Source organism: Pygocentrus nattereri, chromosome 20, assembly GCF_015220715.1.
Source record: "Pygocentrus nattereri isolate fPygNat1 chromosome 20, fPygNat1.pri, whole genome shotgun sequence".
Classification (NCBI taxonomy): domain Eukaryota; kingdom Metazoa; phylum Chordata; class Actinopteri; order Characiformes; family Serrasalmidae; genus Pygocentrus; species Pygocentrus nattereri.
In genome coordinates, this window is record NC_051230.1 from 4,568,654 (window position 1) to 4,585,381 (window position 16,728).

At 42.5% G+C, this 16,728-nt stretch overlaps 1 protein-coding gene across 3 annotated transcripts in view; it reads right to left on the reverse strand.

Annotated features, from left to right (window-relative positions):
* add2 (adducin 2 (beta)) overlaps window positions 1–16,728 on the reverse strand; it is a 55,457-nt gene that overhangs the window by 33,824 nt on the left and 4,905 nt on the right. For 2 of the 3 annotated variants that reach the window (XM_017682890.2, XM_017682893.2), the window contains exon 1: window positions 2,676–2,825. In XM_017682890.2, the coding sequence (XP_017538379.1) occupies window positions 2,676–2,825 (150 nt within the window). Of the gene's footprint in view, window positions 1–2,675; window positions 2,901–16,728 lie in introns of those variants that run through there. The other variant, XM_017682891.2, reaches the window with a different exon arrangement.

Consider the following 16,728-nt stretch of genomic DNA (forward strand, 5'->3'; position numbering starts at 1 on the left):
TGGAGGTGTCTCACACACACAGACTGCTATAACTGTCGAAACCAAACCTCATTAATCTCCAGTAAAGCAACTTTCCAGGAGAGGGAAAAACTTTCTTTACTTTTAATTCAGTGCAACAAGATTTTATTGTGAGCCATGGAGCATTTCAGAATATTTTGATATAAAAAGGAGAATCACAGGCTTGGCTGTCTACGCGGCTATCAGTGGCTACATCTCCGCGCCAGAGGGCATGTGGTTTCACAGACAGTGAGAACGATGATCAAAATGATTGATCCCAAAGACCGACTGGAACTCTGGTCCGTTTGGCGTCTTTGTCCTCGCCAGTACAGCAACCAAGACCACAACGTGTTACAGCAGCCCCCGTACAATCAGCCCATTTCATCCTCAAAATATCACAAGTTGGCTCCCGAGTGGCACAGCCGTCTAAGCGCTGCCCGTATCATCAGGAGATCGAGTTCGATCCTTGTAGATGCTACAGCCATCCGCACAATTGGCTTCGCTCTCTCTGGGTGATCATGACTTTTGATAAATGATAACTGGATGAAAACCTTCAATCACGCCCCCTACAGGACGTTAAAGATTTCTATCTTTGCATCTTTGGCAGTTGGCTTTTCCAGATTATGTGAGAAAATGAAATATAAACAGATATGATCGCGACTGTGACGGTGCGACAGAATTCAGACGCTCACGGATGAAAAATGCAAACAGGGTTTTATTAACGTTCAGCAAAGGCGTGGTCAAAAAAACACGCGTGGGTCGTAACCAAGAAGCACCAGAGAATCACCGAAGTGACCATAACACTAGGCAGCCCAATCCAAGGGAGTGAGCAGAAATCATGGTCGAAGAAACAAGACAAATAGGTCGAAAACACAGGCCCAGAAAGGGACAAGCGAATGACAAGGTCAGAAAAAAGCCTGGGCTTAAATACTAGGCTAAATGAGTCGTATGACAACAAACGCAGCTGCACGGTATTAATAATCAGAGCACTTCGAGCGCCGATTGGCGCGCAAGCGATTGTCCAAAGTCATGTGATGCCCCGAGGGATTGTGGCCAACGGAGTCCATTCGGAACTCCGAGTCCGACGGAAGTTGCTCATGCATGTAATCTCCCAGCGCATTCTGGGAAATGCAGTCCGAATCCGAGGCGTGACAGTGAGAAATGATCGCCGACTACAGTCAATCATTTGTAGCTCAGCCTCTATTACAAGCCTGTTTTGAGTAAATAAGTTTGCATGAAGTGGAAATAAATTCTATACATAAGGAATATGTCTTTAACATAAGGGCTGAGGCAGGTTGCCATCGTACAGGGACTTTATTATGGGTATTCTGATACTCATAGTCAAGGCAGGGGTCAAAAGATGCAGATCTATAATCAGACAAAACAAAGAGAGTGAAAAGCAAACACAAGAAACAGGCTCAGAAAACAGGTGTTGAACACAGAGAACTCGCAAACACACAGTGGAGACAAAGGAGTGTATAAAGTCTCCTTAAGTCCAAAAGGAGCTGCAGGTGTGTAGGAGAGGAGGAGAGTGGGTGGAGCCAGGGAGAGTCCAAGTCAGTCTCCCTAATGATTTCAATGGTAAAACGTATTATAAAGGCATCAGTGTATTTACACGGTTTGGAGGCTCTTGAAGTCTCTGGAAGCGAAAACCTGACATATGTCTACGAAAGTATTGAGTAGAAATGTTCCACAGCAACTATTATTACGCACAGGCTGTGTCCCAATTCAGGGGCTGCATCCTCCCGAGGCTGCATTTGAAGGCCGACTGTGTCACTGCGGCGCGACTAGGCTGTCCCATTTCGATGGCTCCTTCATATGTGGCTGAGAAATGTGTTTCAGCCAACGTATCCCAAGGTTCAATGTGCGCCGGCGAGGATTTGACAGCATGGCGTAGTCAGCAGAGGAGCGAACGGCGGCTGAGGAGACACTTTAAATGTAAGTATTGGGTTTAAACTGAGTCAAATAGCTAAAGACATGAATGTTAAAAAAGCCAACGTGGTCTTTCGTTTTGTTTTAGAGCGCAAAGAGCCGAGAGAGAAAAGAGAAGCATCTCCAGCTGTAATAAATGAAAAAGGAAAAAAAAAAAAAAAGTTTCTGGCTCCGTCTTCAAAGAACTTCGGCGTTGTTTTGTGAGGCAACTGTAAAGGGAATGTGATGCAAACAGGAAATCCACTGTAGAGCAGAACATCTCATTTCAGTTCAGCCTTCTCGGGTCTACTCAGCCTTCGAAGGACACGCCTTCATAAACCATGTCCTTTGAAGGATGCAGCCCCTGAATTGGGACACAGCTATAGTGAAAAGACCAGCCCCGCCCCTGACTCCCTTGGACTCCCGGCTACGGATGGCTGTGGCATCACTGGGGATCGACAACAATGTGCCGCATGAGAGGCCACACTGATGGCCTGAATTCCAGCATATTGACCAAATATTATTATATCAACCTTAATCATATTAACCCCTTTATTCATCAACATCCCACAGGATGTCTGTGATCTATAACTGCTCATAATTGTGATATGCGGGCTCATTTGCATGTTGCAATATTGCGACCACCTGTGATATCAGCGCTGCAAAATTCAATAGCACCATAATAATTAAGAAAAGCTATATTGTGCAGCCTTAGGATACAAACACACACAAAAACAACAGCAACAACACCACACAGCTGTGCTCACAGGGCTCTGCAGGATGCTGGACACTCGTTTCTTGGAGCCGCTGGTCGGGGTGGACGGCTGGGGGGACTGAACCGCCTCCATCATCATGCACTCTCCATCCACCGGGCTATGCTGGACCGGGGTCCCTTTTGGGGTGGGAGAACTGCTCATTTTCCTTTACTGACAGACAGTGACAGTGGGTGAGAGACAGAAAGAGACAGAAAAGAGAGAGAGAGAGAGAGGGAGCTGGGGGAAGAGAAGAGGAGAGAAGACATGAATCTTAGTGAATTACTGAAATGTGATCTGCTCTGTAATTTCACTGACAGTTACAGAGTGGGATCGAGTTACGTAGCAGAACTCTCAGCCCATAGGCGTGAGAGGAGACTCGCACATACACACCTACCCCCTCCAACACACACATACACACACCAGCAGTCCTGCGGACGCCAGATAAGGCTTTTTCGAGCACCACGCCCAAAGTCGTGTGATAGGTCACATTAACGGTCCACTGGAACTTCAAATGTCAACACACTAACCAGGATGTGACGAATACAATGACACAACTACAATACAATATACAGCACCTCAAACTATAGACATACACCGATCAGGCGTAACACCTTGACCACCTCCTCGTTTCTACGCTCACTGCCCACTTTATCAGCTCCACTTACTGTATAGCTGCACTTTGTAGTTCTACAGTTACAGACTGTAGTCCATCTGTTCTTCAGTGGTCAGGACCCCATGGACCCTCACAGAGCAGGTACTATTTGGGTGGTGGGTCATTCTCAGCACTGCAGTAACACTGATGAGGTGGTGTGTTAGTGTGTGCTGTGCTGGCGCGAGTGGATCAGACACAGCAGTGCTGCTGGAGTTTTTAAACACTGTGTCCACTCACTGTCCACTCTATTATACACTCCTACCTTGTCGGTCCACCTTGTAGATGTAAAGTCAGAGACGACAGCTCATCTGCTGCTGCACAGTTTGTAGTGGTCATCCTCTAGTCCTTCATCAGTGGTCAAAGGACGCTGCTGGCTGGATGTTTTTGGTTGGTGGACTATTCTCTGTCCAGCAGTGACACTGAGGTGTTTAAAAACCCCAGCAGCACTGCTGTGTCTGATCCACTCAGACCAGCACAACACACACCAACACACCACCACCACATCAGTGTTACTGCAGTGCTGAGAATGACCCACCACCCAAATAGTGCCTTCTCTGTGGGGGTCCATGGGGGTCCTGACCACTGAAGAACAGGGTAACAGAGTATCAGAGAAACAGATGGACTACAGTCTGTAACTGTAGAACTACAGAGTGCAGCTATACAGTAAGTGGAGCTGATAAACTGGACAGTGAGCGTAGAAACAAGAGGCAGTCATAATGTTATGCCTGATCCGTGTAACTGTACCGTAATCCACTGAAATGACTCCACACGCTCCGTCTCGTCTCCAGGCTTTTATTTTATAGCTCTGTTTTAAAATATGAGGTTATAAAAAGGTACAAATACAAACTTTTTCACCTGGAAAAATGTACCTGGACCTTAAATCCACTGCTGTACCTTTGAGGGGACGTTGACATTGTTTGTACCTTGATGGATTAAAAGTGTACCTGCACAGAACCTTTATCTCCGACAGTGGAGAGAGAGTGAGGACATGTATGCTCTTTCAGACCCCTGGTCACGGACGGCTGTGGCATCACCTGGGTCATCGCCTCTTGTTCTTCCATCGTCCAGTTTATTTTTGCAGTAATTAAATGATAAAATCCGTCTAGTCAGTCTATATAGTCTTTTTTAATGTGGCACTACAGAAAAGCTAAATATTGTAATGGGGGCAGTCTTATTTTAAAGAGGTACCGTCATTTAAATTAAATAAAGAGAAATCCATTTACGAGCAGAACACGGCATTTTCCCTGCTACGCAATATCATTGGTACTATACATAAATAATAAAGCCGTATATCGTCCTGGTGCTGCAGGAATATTCTGCTTTGCAGAGCACGTGGCGCTTCGCCAGACTGCATATAGTGCAGGAACCCTGAAGCCTAAAGGCACTTTAATTTCCCATGATGTACCAAACCTCACTTCCGTTCACTTAATGTAAACGTAAATGCACGTCCATTTCACCTACACAGCAAAGTGGCAGCAAAACCACCTACAGAGGCTCATACTGAGCAGAATATTCTACTGTTTCATTTGATCGTATGGATTAAGTGATAAAAACATATATATAGAGGCAAATTATATGCATTACAGCTATTTATATTATCATGTAACACATACACAATATACAAGGTTATTATATTGTACAATACAAAGCAAGTTATTTAACATTTTATCAACATTTTTTTTGCTCTTTTTGTGTCCAGTCACTGTATTTTAAGTAGGCATAAGCAAAACACATTTTTAAGCAATAAAGCACGAGAGGGAGTGTGTTATTGTGTGATGTCATTGGTGATAACTCACTCCTCGAGTGTCTCTACTGCTTTAATACAGCAGGTGAATAAATACAGTAAGAAGTGAATAAACTGGCCGTGAACGCGGCGTTTAATATGTTTTAATGTTCAGTTCCTTCCTCCTAATTAGAGCTCCTTAACGAGCAGCTCGTTGCTACGTCAGAGTAACGAGCTCCGCCCACTCGCTGCTCAGCCGGCAGTTCGTTCTCCAGCTCCTTACACTAAATTCCCAAACTGTCGTCACCACTGAGCAGCTTTTCAGTCGCAGCTGTGACAGAAGAACCTAAACAACCTGGAATCAGCCAGAAATGAACCCAACACCATTGGCCAGACGTGTCTGATCTTCAGAGTCGGACCAAATTCAAGTAGCTTCATTTCCATATATGGACCGGGATGGACTGAGGAGTGAATGACACACTTTTTACCAGTGAGTGTGTTTACATGCATTCAATAGTCCGTAATCGGATTTCTGCAGTTATCTGATCATCAAATGGTCATGAAAACACCACAATCCAATCTCTTAGACCACAGTGAGGTCTAGAAATCCGATTAAGAAATCTGATAAAGAGGCTGGATTGTAGCTCAGTAATCAGGTTTCTCAGTGAGCTCTTACTCTGATTTCTTTCGGGTTTCTCAGTCTGAGCAGGTGCGAAAACAGACGGCGGTACCGGAAATAAGTGAGCAACGTCGCCGCGAGGCGCAGCAAAACACTTTTAGAGCGGCGCTGAAACCGAACACGTGCTTCACGAAATGAAGGATTTAAATATTCTTCATCTCCTAGATGATGTTTGTTCATGCACAATGTAAAAAAAAAGCTGCGCCATAAAGTTTCGTTACGTATGTCACGTCTTTAGACGAGTTTATTGGCTGGTTGCAAAGTAGAAATCTGATTACTTTCTGACTCGTGTCGTCCTGAAGTTTTTCCCATTATCTGATTACTCAAGTGCATGTAAACGTGATGATCGGATTGCTGACAAAATCTGATTTTCTCTAGTTATTGGATTATTTAGTGCATGTAACCACTTATGCTCGTGGGCAAATTTCGGTTTTTCTGTCTGAATTTCCAAACTCAAATTGTAAGGCACATTATTCAGTAACTGCATGAAATAACAGTAAATTTTTGTTTTCTTCCCCTCAAACGAACAGAACGTGTTTTATGATCTACACATCACTATATACTTACAATTCACTGCTGAAAGGCGAACATCTCAGACGCTCTGGGTTATTATATAAAGGTAATTTTTACAGAGCAGATCACTGAAGAGACGCCGTCTGTTTATAGTTTAGAGCCCAGATTTGGGGAAAAACGGGTCGACTTTCAGTAGAAAAACAAAGTTCAGCTTCTTTTATTATAAGGGTTTAAAATGACATCACCGTCTATTAGACTAGAGAGAAGAGCTACAGCCTCACACGACGCCCAGCTTCTGAATGGAGCTTATGGAATATGAAAGTTATGAAGTAAAAAATGACTAAGTGTGTTTTGGTGGTCCCAAGCAGTTAAAGAGGGTAAACACACTCAATGCCTACATTTAAAAAAACCTGATTAAGACTCAGTTGTCCATTTTATGGGCCCTTTAACTGGCTGACTCTCATGGCGATGACTTTAAGCAACCAAAAGAGTGAACATCCTTTATCCTTTGTCGTCTTCAAGATTGACAGACTGCATTGTTAGTGATATGTAAGCGATACGCCCTGTCCATTTATCCATGCTCCAGCGGTCAGGCTGAAGGCTTTTGTTGCTGGTTGTCTGGCGGGGGATCAGCTGCTGAGAGAGATGCACTCAGAGACGATGTCTCGGGGGACAATTTTAACAACCCGGACCCTTCTGGAGCCACACTGGCAGCACACACCCCTCATGTGCGACTGCTGGGAGCAGAGTCAGAAAACCCTCGCTGCTATAGCGACCCCAATCAAAACACATCTGATCTGATCAAACTTCACATAATAAACTCCAGAACATCACAGACTGTCACGTTCACTTGATATTAGACATCAAAATCTTTAAGGCAGCAAGGAAAAGGGCCAATAGCCGATATTTTAATGCATTTCATCATCAAGTCACTTTTCCTTAATTCCTTAATGTTGCTGCGGCTTCATGTGCCATTCATGTCATTCACAATGTCGTCTTTACTCGGCTGTTATTTAACCTCTTTTTATCACTATCAATTAAACAGGCTCTTTCTGTTACTGTGCCTTTAAAACTGAGCTATGTAAATGAGCTCTGCTCTGATTGGCCCTGTACCGTGCCTCATTCAAAAAGCAGTCCGGTATGAAACACTCCTTATAGCTTCAGTGTAAACAGGTGGAGCTAATTCGCTGTAAGCTGAATATGTAAACATGTGTGAATTGTTTTTTTTGTGACATCACAAAAACATGAAACTCTAAAGGGCTGTTTCTGCAGCCTAGTTTACATATATGCACCGTATGGGCCGAGGAGAGAACATAAATTTTGAAACTTTAACCGTGTTTATTAAGCGATAGAACACGCCGTAGATCATCACAGCCGTGATGTTATAGTGATAACTCACTCCTCGAGTGTCTCTACTGCTTTAATACAGCAGTTAAATAAATACAGTAAGAAATGAATAAACTGGCCGTGAACGCGGCGTTTAATATGTTTTAATGTTCAGTTCCTTCCTCCTAATTTTAGCTCCTTAACGAGCAGCTTGGTGCTACGTCAGAGTAACGAGCTCCGCCCGCTCGCTGCCCAGTCTGCTGTAAGCCCCGCCTTCTGAAGTACAGACCGAGCCATAAAACTGAGCCAATATCAGGTTCAGCTCAGTTTGGTCAGTTTCTCCAGATCAGTATTAATGTTGTTTTGTTCCAGCCGGTCTGTAAAGCTTCTTACAGCCCGTTTAGTTTGGCGAATGGTGTTGGGTTCATTTCTGGCTGATTCCAGGTTGTTCAGCTGTTCTTCTGTCACAGCTGCCGACTGAAAAGCTGCTCAGTGGTGACGACAGTTTGGGAATTTATTATCAACTAAGACACTAAGCATAATAGCAGATAAACGACAGCTAAGAGCTACAGCAGAGAGGCAATAAGGAAGAGACCACTCACTAGACTGAACATTGCAGAGAATATTAAAAAAAAAATCGAATTAGCTTGCACGTTAAGCTGTGAGCGCCACTGTTGGCGAGATCTGCGCATAAACAACCCATTAAGCATGTTTTTTTGTGTGTTATTAGAGCAAAACTCAACCATTTATGAAGTTTTTGTGTGATTTTACCAGTGCTTTCATGTGTGCATCTGAAAAAGTCATTTGGCCTTCAGTTTTGAGTTGTTAGGTCTCTTCCTGTACAAAGAGACAGGAGCCTTATTACAGAAAATTCTCATAGTTTTTCCTTAATTTAAGATCTGACGGGTCAAGATTTTTCACAAATTCGTATTTCAGAAGCGAATCTGATCTTAATATAGAAATCTTATCTTATCTTACAGCATCTTGTCTTTTCTCAAGTTAGGAAATCTTAACTTACTCGACTGAAGTCGACAGTCAACTTTCATGTCTGTTTCCTAGCAACGAACCATACGCACACAGCTGAAACGTAAACACGTCATCACGTAATGTTGGCTACCGTTACTGCAAATAAAACTAAAGCGCGATAAACAGAAAGTTATTAATATTGTGTCAGTGCTTCGTGTCATTTATCAGAGCATCCGCAGTTTCAGTCTCCATTTCCCAAACGCTTAAGCCGAGCACACTAACGTTACTCCTCCTAATAAACAGACACATGTTCAGCTCCGCCACCTCCTCATTATTCACCACCATCACTGTAATATTTCATCATCAACGTTAACACACGAAGGTAATCAGAGGGACGGTGGAGATCGAGTCTGCAGTGTCTGGGGCTTTTAGATGCTGTTAGAAAGAAAATGGGTCAAAGCCCCGTTTCAGTGTAGATGAATGTAGCGTCATTATGCCAGTTATAGTGAACTGTACTGTCTGTCACTGCATAAAACTGACGGTTACAACAGAAGTGAAGACGCTCTGGGGTTTATCTTACAGTTAAGAAAATAACTTAGGATGCTTCTGTAATACCGTTTTCTTATACGGAAATAAGAGTATATAGGAATATAGACTTAAGGACTGTTGCTCTGCAGCGGCTTCTGTCCTAACTTCAATCTTAACTGAAGTTGCCATGACAACAAAGCAGATCTTAAGAATTTTCTGTAATACAGCCCCAGGTCTTCGAATAACTGCCCGAAGGTGTTGCAAAGTCGGCCACTGACCTCCCTATAAGGGCTTTGACTACAGTCGCCACACAACGCGTTTGATTTCGGGTTTCACTCCAGCACCTGCTACTCTATACCAGTCGCTGTCAGATATCCTCCAAACAGGAACTGGAACTGAGCTGGGCTATATGGCACATTTATCCTGCTGACTACGCCATCATTAGCTTAGCCAAAACACTACAGTCCCAAACACCACAGAACAGGTTCAGTTTCAGCTTTGTGTCAACATCTGTGCTTGTTTTAGCAGAACACCAGTCAGAATCAAAACCACAACAGAACAGGCTTAATTTAGTCTTTCTATCCCTTTCATCTGAATTCTTATCACCCAAACTTGTACTGGTGCTTCAAAACAGCGGGTTTGTGAAGAGTTATGCTGCTGTAAACATTTCTATTGGTTCCTGGTGGTCTCCAATAACCACTAGAAGTACTTTATGTTTTGATATCACAATGTAAAGGACTCTAATGGTTTAACAGGTGTTCTGGGATTGATTCCAGATGCATTTGATGGTTTCTTAATGGTATCTTAAAGGGTCCTACTGGAAACAAACAGTCTGTAATGCTAACCATTAAGCCAATTTCCAAGTTTTAATCCTAATGGTTCTTTGAAATAGCCATTTTTTTAGCCGGGTGGTTAGATGATACAAAAAGAGTCGATGAACTACACAGTTTTGTAAGGTGTGCCATTAAATCGTCAAGTGTAAAACAGCTGGACTTCATCCTGTGGTGTCCAGCGTGTGGTGGCCTTACGAGTTCACGTCCTGCTTCTAGCACTGAGTTATGCACTTTGTCTCAAAGGTGGTGGTCAAAAGAAGCTCCAGAGTGCTGATACACGACTTCACTTCATCTCAGAATCAGAAGCATTACTGCCACTCATGCTGTCAGAGTGTATAATTCTGGATTAGACTCTGTAAAAGCACCTCACCGTCTGCTCTTCAACCTTTCATGATGGAGTCAAGCTGCTCATTAACCACCACATCCTCAAAGGGACGCTGCATTAAAACACACGTTTATACACACTTAAACATAAGCTCACAGCTCTGATACGCACTTAAAGACACGTTCACTCCTTTATACACACAGACACAAGTTCACTCCTTTATACACACAGACACAAGTTCACTCCTTTATACACACAGACACAAGTTCACTCCTTTATACACACAGACACAAGTTCAGTCCTTTATACACACAGACACAAGTTCACTCCTTTATACACACAGACACAAGTTCACTCCTTTTATACACGCTTAGACACAAGTTCACTCCTTTTATACACGCTTAGACACAAGTTCACTCCTTTCATACACACAGACACAAGTTCACTCCTTTATACACACAGACACAAGTTCACTCCTTTCATACACACAGACACAAGTTCACTCCTTTATACACACAGACACAAGTTCAGTCCTTTATACACACAGACACAAGTTCAGTCCTTTTATACACGCTTACACACAAGTTCACTCCTTTTATACACGCTTAGACACAAGTTCACTCCTTGTATACACGCTTAGACACAAGTTCACTCCTTGTATACACGCTTAGACACAAGTTCACTCCTTTTATACACGCTTAGACACAAGTTCACTCCTTTCATACACACAGACACAAGTTCACTCCTTTATACACACAGACACAAGTTCACTCCTTTATACACACAGACACAAGTTCACTCCTTTCATACACACAGACACAAGTTCACTCCTTTATACACACAGACACAAGTTCACTCCTTTATACACACAGACACAAGTTCAGTCCTTTATACACACAGACACAAGTTCAGTCCTTTTATACACGCTTAGACACAAGTTCAGTCCTTTTATACACACTTAGACACAAGTTCACTCCTTTTATACACGCTTAGACACAAGTTCACTCCTTGTATACACGCTTAGACACAAGTTCACTCCTTGTATACACGCTTAGACACAAGTTCACTCCTTTTATACACAGACACAAGTTCACTCCTTTATACACACAGACACAAGTTCACTCCTTTATACACACAGACACAAGTTCACTCCTTTATACACACAGACACAAGTTCACTCCTTTATACACACAGACACAAGTTCACTCCTTTCATATACACAGACACAAGTTCACTCCTTTATACACACAGACACAAGGTCATTCCTTTCATACACAGACACAAGTTCACTCCTTTATACACACAGACACAAGTTCAGTCCTTTTATACACGCTTAGACACAAGTTCACTCCTTTTATACACGCTTAGACACAAGTTCACTCCTTGTATACACACTTAGACACAAGTTCACTCCTTTTATACACGCTTAGACACAAGTTCACTCCTTTTATACACGCTTAGAAACAAGTTCACTCCTTTTATACACGCTTAGAAACAAGTTCACTCCTTGTATACACGCTTAGACACAAGTTCACTCCTTGTATACACGCTTAGACACAAGTTCACTCCTTGTATACACGCTTAGACACAAGTTCACTCCTTGTATACACGCTTAGACACAAGTTCACTCCTTGTATACACGCTTAGACACAAGTTCACTCCTTTTATACACGCTTACACACAAGTTCACTCCTTGTATACACGCTTAGACACAAGTTCATTCCTTTTATACACGCTTAGACACAAGTTCACTCCTTTTATACACGCTTAGACACAAGTTCACTCCTTTTGTACACGCTTAGACACAAGTTCACTCCTTTTATACACGCTTACACACAAGTTCACTCCTTGTATACACGCTTAGACACAAGTTCATTCCTATTATACACGCTTAGACACAAGTTCACTCCTTTTATACACGCTTACACACAAGTTCACTCCTTGTATACACGCTTAGACACAAGTTCACTCCTTTTATACATGCTTAGACACAAGTTCACTCCTTTTATACACGCTTAGACACAAGTTCACTCCTTTTATACACGCTTAGACACAAGTTCACTCCTTTTATACATATATAAAAAGGAATTTCAGTTCAGTTTGTCATACAATGCCCTGCATGTACACCCTGACTTTAAAAATACACTTGGGGCCAAAACATGGGCACAAAACTACAATAATCAATGTGTCAGACATCAGGCCGTCGATTCATAAGCCTTTCATGCAGGAACTCTCTGTGAGGGAGCTTTTAGAGGTGGACATCTGGTTCCTATCACCACCACTGTGAACAGTTCTGACTCAGTATGTTTCTATAAAACGTAGCATTTCCTATCAAACTGGAACTGCCCTTTAAAACTCCCTTTTCCCGACTGCCCACACAGCAGTCTGTGGAATCAGAGAGAAGGCCTCGCTGCGGTGGATGTGACTGCACTGCTTAGTCCTATTGATCCGTCTAAAAGGGAATCTCAGTGACCGGATGAGGTCCTTCACCACGAGGGGGAAGCTTTTAGAGGAGAGGGAAGGCAGGCCGCTGCAGCGTGGAAGGAACGTATAAATGTGTAAGTGAGGCTTAACTGGCATCTGTGGTCTGTAATCATGTTAAAGTGCAGTAGAGCACGTATTGCTTCCAGAGGAGAAGGTCGCACTCTTCAGAATTAAGGTTCTTAGATGGTTCTAGGCTCGGACATACAGTTCTAGGAAAAAAAAACTTTGTAACGTAACATCATGACCACCTCCTCGTTTCTACGCTCACTGTCCACTTTATCAGCTCCACTTACTGTATAGCTGCACTCTGTAGTTCTACAGTTACAGACTGTAGTCCATCTGTTTCTCTGATACTCTGTTACCCTGTTCTTCAGTGGTCAGGACCCCCATGGACCCTCACAGAGCAGGTACTATTTGGGTGGTGGATCATTCTCAGCACTGCAGTAACACTGATGTGGTGGTGGTGTGTTGTGCTGGTACGAGTGGATCAGACACACCAGTTTTTAAACACCTCAGTGTCGCTGCTGGACTGAGAATAGTCCACCAACCAAAAATATCCAGCCAACAGCGTCCTGTGACCACTGATGAAGGACTAGAGGATGACCACCACAAACTCCAGCAGCACTGCTGTGTCTGATCTACTCAGACCAGCACAACACACACTAACACACCACCACCACTTCAGTGTCACTGCAGTGCTGAGAATGACCCACCACCCAAATAGTACCTGCTCTGTGAGGGTCCATGGGGGTCCTGACCACTGAAGAACAGGGTAACAGAGTATCAGAGAAACAGATGGACTACAGTCTGTAACTGTACAACTACAAAGTGCAGCTATACAGTAAGTGGAGCTGATAAAGTGGACAGTGAGCGTAGAAACAAGGAGGCGGTCATGATGTTACGCCTGACCGGTGTATGTGCTGCTGGTGTAGAGAACAGCTCTAATACTCTCCCTGACGTTGCTGTCTGATGTGGGGAGATTAGCGTCCAGCAGGGTTTCAGAGGCACTGTGAAGTATATTAGACGGAGCAGCTCATTAAACTCTGAGCGAGAAACTAATTCCTCCCATTGATTCACACTTTAGTCAGACGCAGATGGGGCCTGAGGGTCTCCTACATCACACACACACCCGCCCTGTCACTCTCCCTGCCTGACTGACACACACACATTGTCTCTGAGTCTCTCAGCTGCGCTTTATTGCTGAAACACCTAATGCGTGTTTACATTGATGATGGTGAAAGTAGTGTTAGGAGTCTTGCCCAAGGACTCCAGTGTGGCGCATCTGCCCAGCTGAGGAATCGAACCTTAGTCCACCCCATGGAGGGCAGCGCTATCACTGACTGCACTGCATCAACACATAAAACATGTATACAGTAAAAAATAGAAACAAAAATCATAGAAATTGATTATATTTTGCCCAATGTTGATCTGGGTGCTGTTACTGTAACTGTATTGCACTGGTGCTGTATGATTAAGACTGTAATAATAATAATAATAATAATAATAATAATAAAAACTATGTACTGACTCTTTGGCTACATTTAATCCAAAGCTCACACCAAATGAATGAAACATGCACATTTCCAGCACTTTCTATTAAACGTATTATATATACAAACTATGTCTATATATATATATATATATATATATATATATATATATATATATATATATATGTGTCTGTTGTTGGAAGAAAACTTCATACCTCCAAAATGGAAACTTTACAGGAGAAGGAAAAAACATGTTTTACTTTCAATGTAAGTCAAGGGAACCAGAATTTTTTCCAAGTAATTTTTGACTGTTTGTTTTGGTCCAGTCATCATGAAATTTACGGACAATGTAAAGAACAACAAACATTTTCAAAATATGTCAAAAACTGAAAAACGTCAAAAATGGAGATACAAGGTTTTTTTCCGACAGCAGTGATATAAGATGGTTCCTCAAGGGTTCTTTACTAAAGCAAATGCCATGAACACTCAAAAGAGCCTTTTGCATGATTAAAGGGTTCCTTGCATGGTGAAACGGTTCTTCAGACTGATGAGGAATGTGCTGAAGATGGTTCCATATGGAACAGCACAGCACATTCGCCATCAATCTGAAGACAAACTATTCAATGATGCAATAAACCCTTTAATCATGAGTGTTCAGCGTTCTATATAGAACCATTTTCTTTATTAAAGAACTCTTGAAGAACCATCTTTTTAAAGAGTGTGTATGTATGTATGTATATATATATATATATTCATCCATCCATCCATCCATTTTCTAAGCCGCTTCTCCGTCAGGGTCGCGGGGGGGTGCTGGAGCCTATCCCAGCGGTCATTGGGCGGAAGGCAGGATACACCCTGGACAGGCCACCAGTCCATCACAGGGCAGACAGACAGACAGTATATATATATATATATATATATATATATATATATATATATACACACACACACAGACACACACACACACACCCCCTGGCATTTTAAATCCAGACACGCAAAATCAGTCGTCATGTTTGGAGCATGCATTCCTAAAACAGCAACAACAATAATAATAATAATAATGATAATAATAACAATTTTTACAGTTGCTGACGAGCATTTTTAGCACCGAGCTCTTTTTAAAAGCTCTACTCACAGTTAACGCAGCAACACTATTTGGACCAAACCATGAAAGTTTTTCTCGCTTGAATTTGCTTTTCAACCCAGTTCCACTTTTTACAGTGTTGTTTACACAATCAGCCAATAATAATACTAATTAATAAATACACTAATTACAACATCAAACAAAACCACAGAGCATATAACTCTTTCCTAACCCACAGATCAGCAAGACACAGGCTACGTTCACATTACAAGCCTCGTTGCTCAGATCCGGTCAAAATCGGTCATTAATGTGGTGAACCGGCCTGAACTGAACCTCATGAGCTCCTCCTACTCAGTGACATCACGTGACTGAACCACTGCATCATCAGCACAAACTAACGAGCAGAACGAGCTTCGCTGAGAAGATCATTAACTCTGATCAGCTCTCAGCTTCATTATTAGAGCCAGACAGAGGAGGAAAAGGTGAGATGAGCTGCTTTTCCACCGGTTACAGGCTTTAACGTCTGTTCGGCGCTGTTGCCATGGTAACGCTGAATGACGGCGCACACAATTCCGAACTGAGCGTCACATTAAGGTCACATGGCCATGAATCGGATACGTATCCGATCTAGGACCACGTATGAAAGTGACTCAGGTGGGATTTGAGGAGATCAGATTTGTGTCCACACGGCCCTGAAAACACCAGATCTGAGTCACATCAGGGCAAAACATCAGATTTGTGCCACTTTAACTGGGTAATGTGAACAGAGCCCTAGTGAATCTACCTTAATACCAACAGCTGTCAGCGTTTTAAGTGACTGTACTGTGACTGACAAAGTATTCCTGTTGCAAGTACACTTGTGTTGATGTTTTGGGGGAATTAACTTAATTTGAGATGCTTCTGAAGGGTTTTCATAGCTGTGGAGCATTCTGGGTATAAAATGATAACATGAGCTGCATGTTTCTGCAGCGAGGAGCGTGAACAGCTTTGAAAAAGTTAACGTGGTACTGAGAAATACTTCATAGTGATTGTAAAAACAACAACACCAATAATAATAATAATAATAATAATAATAATAATAATAAATGTTATCATTAGAGGAGCCCAATGGCTTTGAAAGACTCTCAGCGTCAGACTGATGCTTAAATGTCACAGATATTTCAAACTCATTTATGATTATGTATTTACTCCAGAAGAGCAGGTTGTTTATGTGGCGTTTTACTGCATTTGTAAGCTTATAGAAATAAATGTAATATTTCTCTAAAGTGCGAATCCAGGTAGTCCCAGTTCCTATATTATGTATAAATGTGTGCATCAGCATCACCATCAATGTACACACTATACTGCCAAAAGTATTCGCTCGTCTGGCTTCACACACATATGAACTTGAGTGACATCCCATTCTTTATCCATAGGGTTTAATATGATGTCGGCCCAACCTTTGCAGCTATAACAGCTTCAG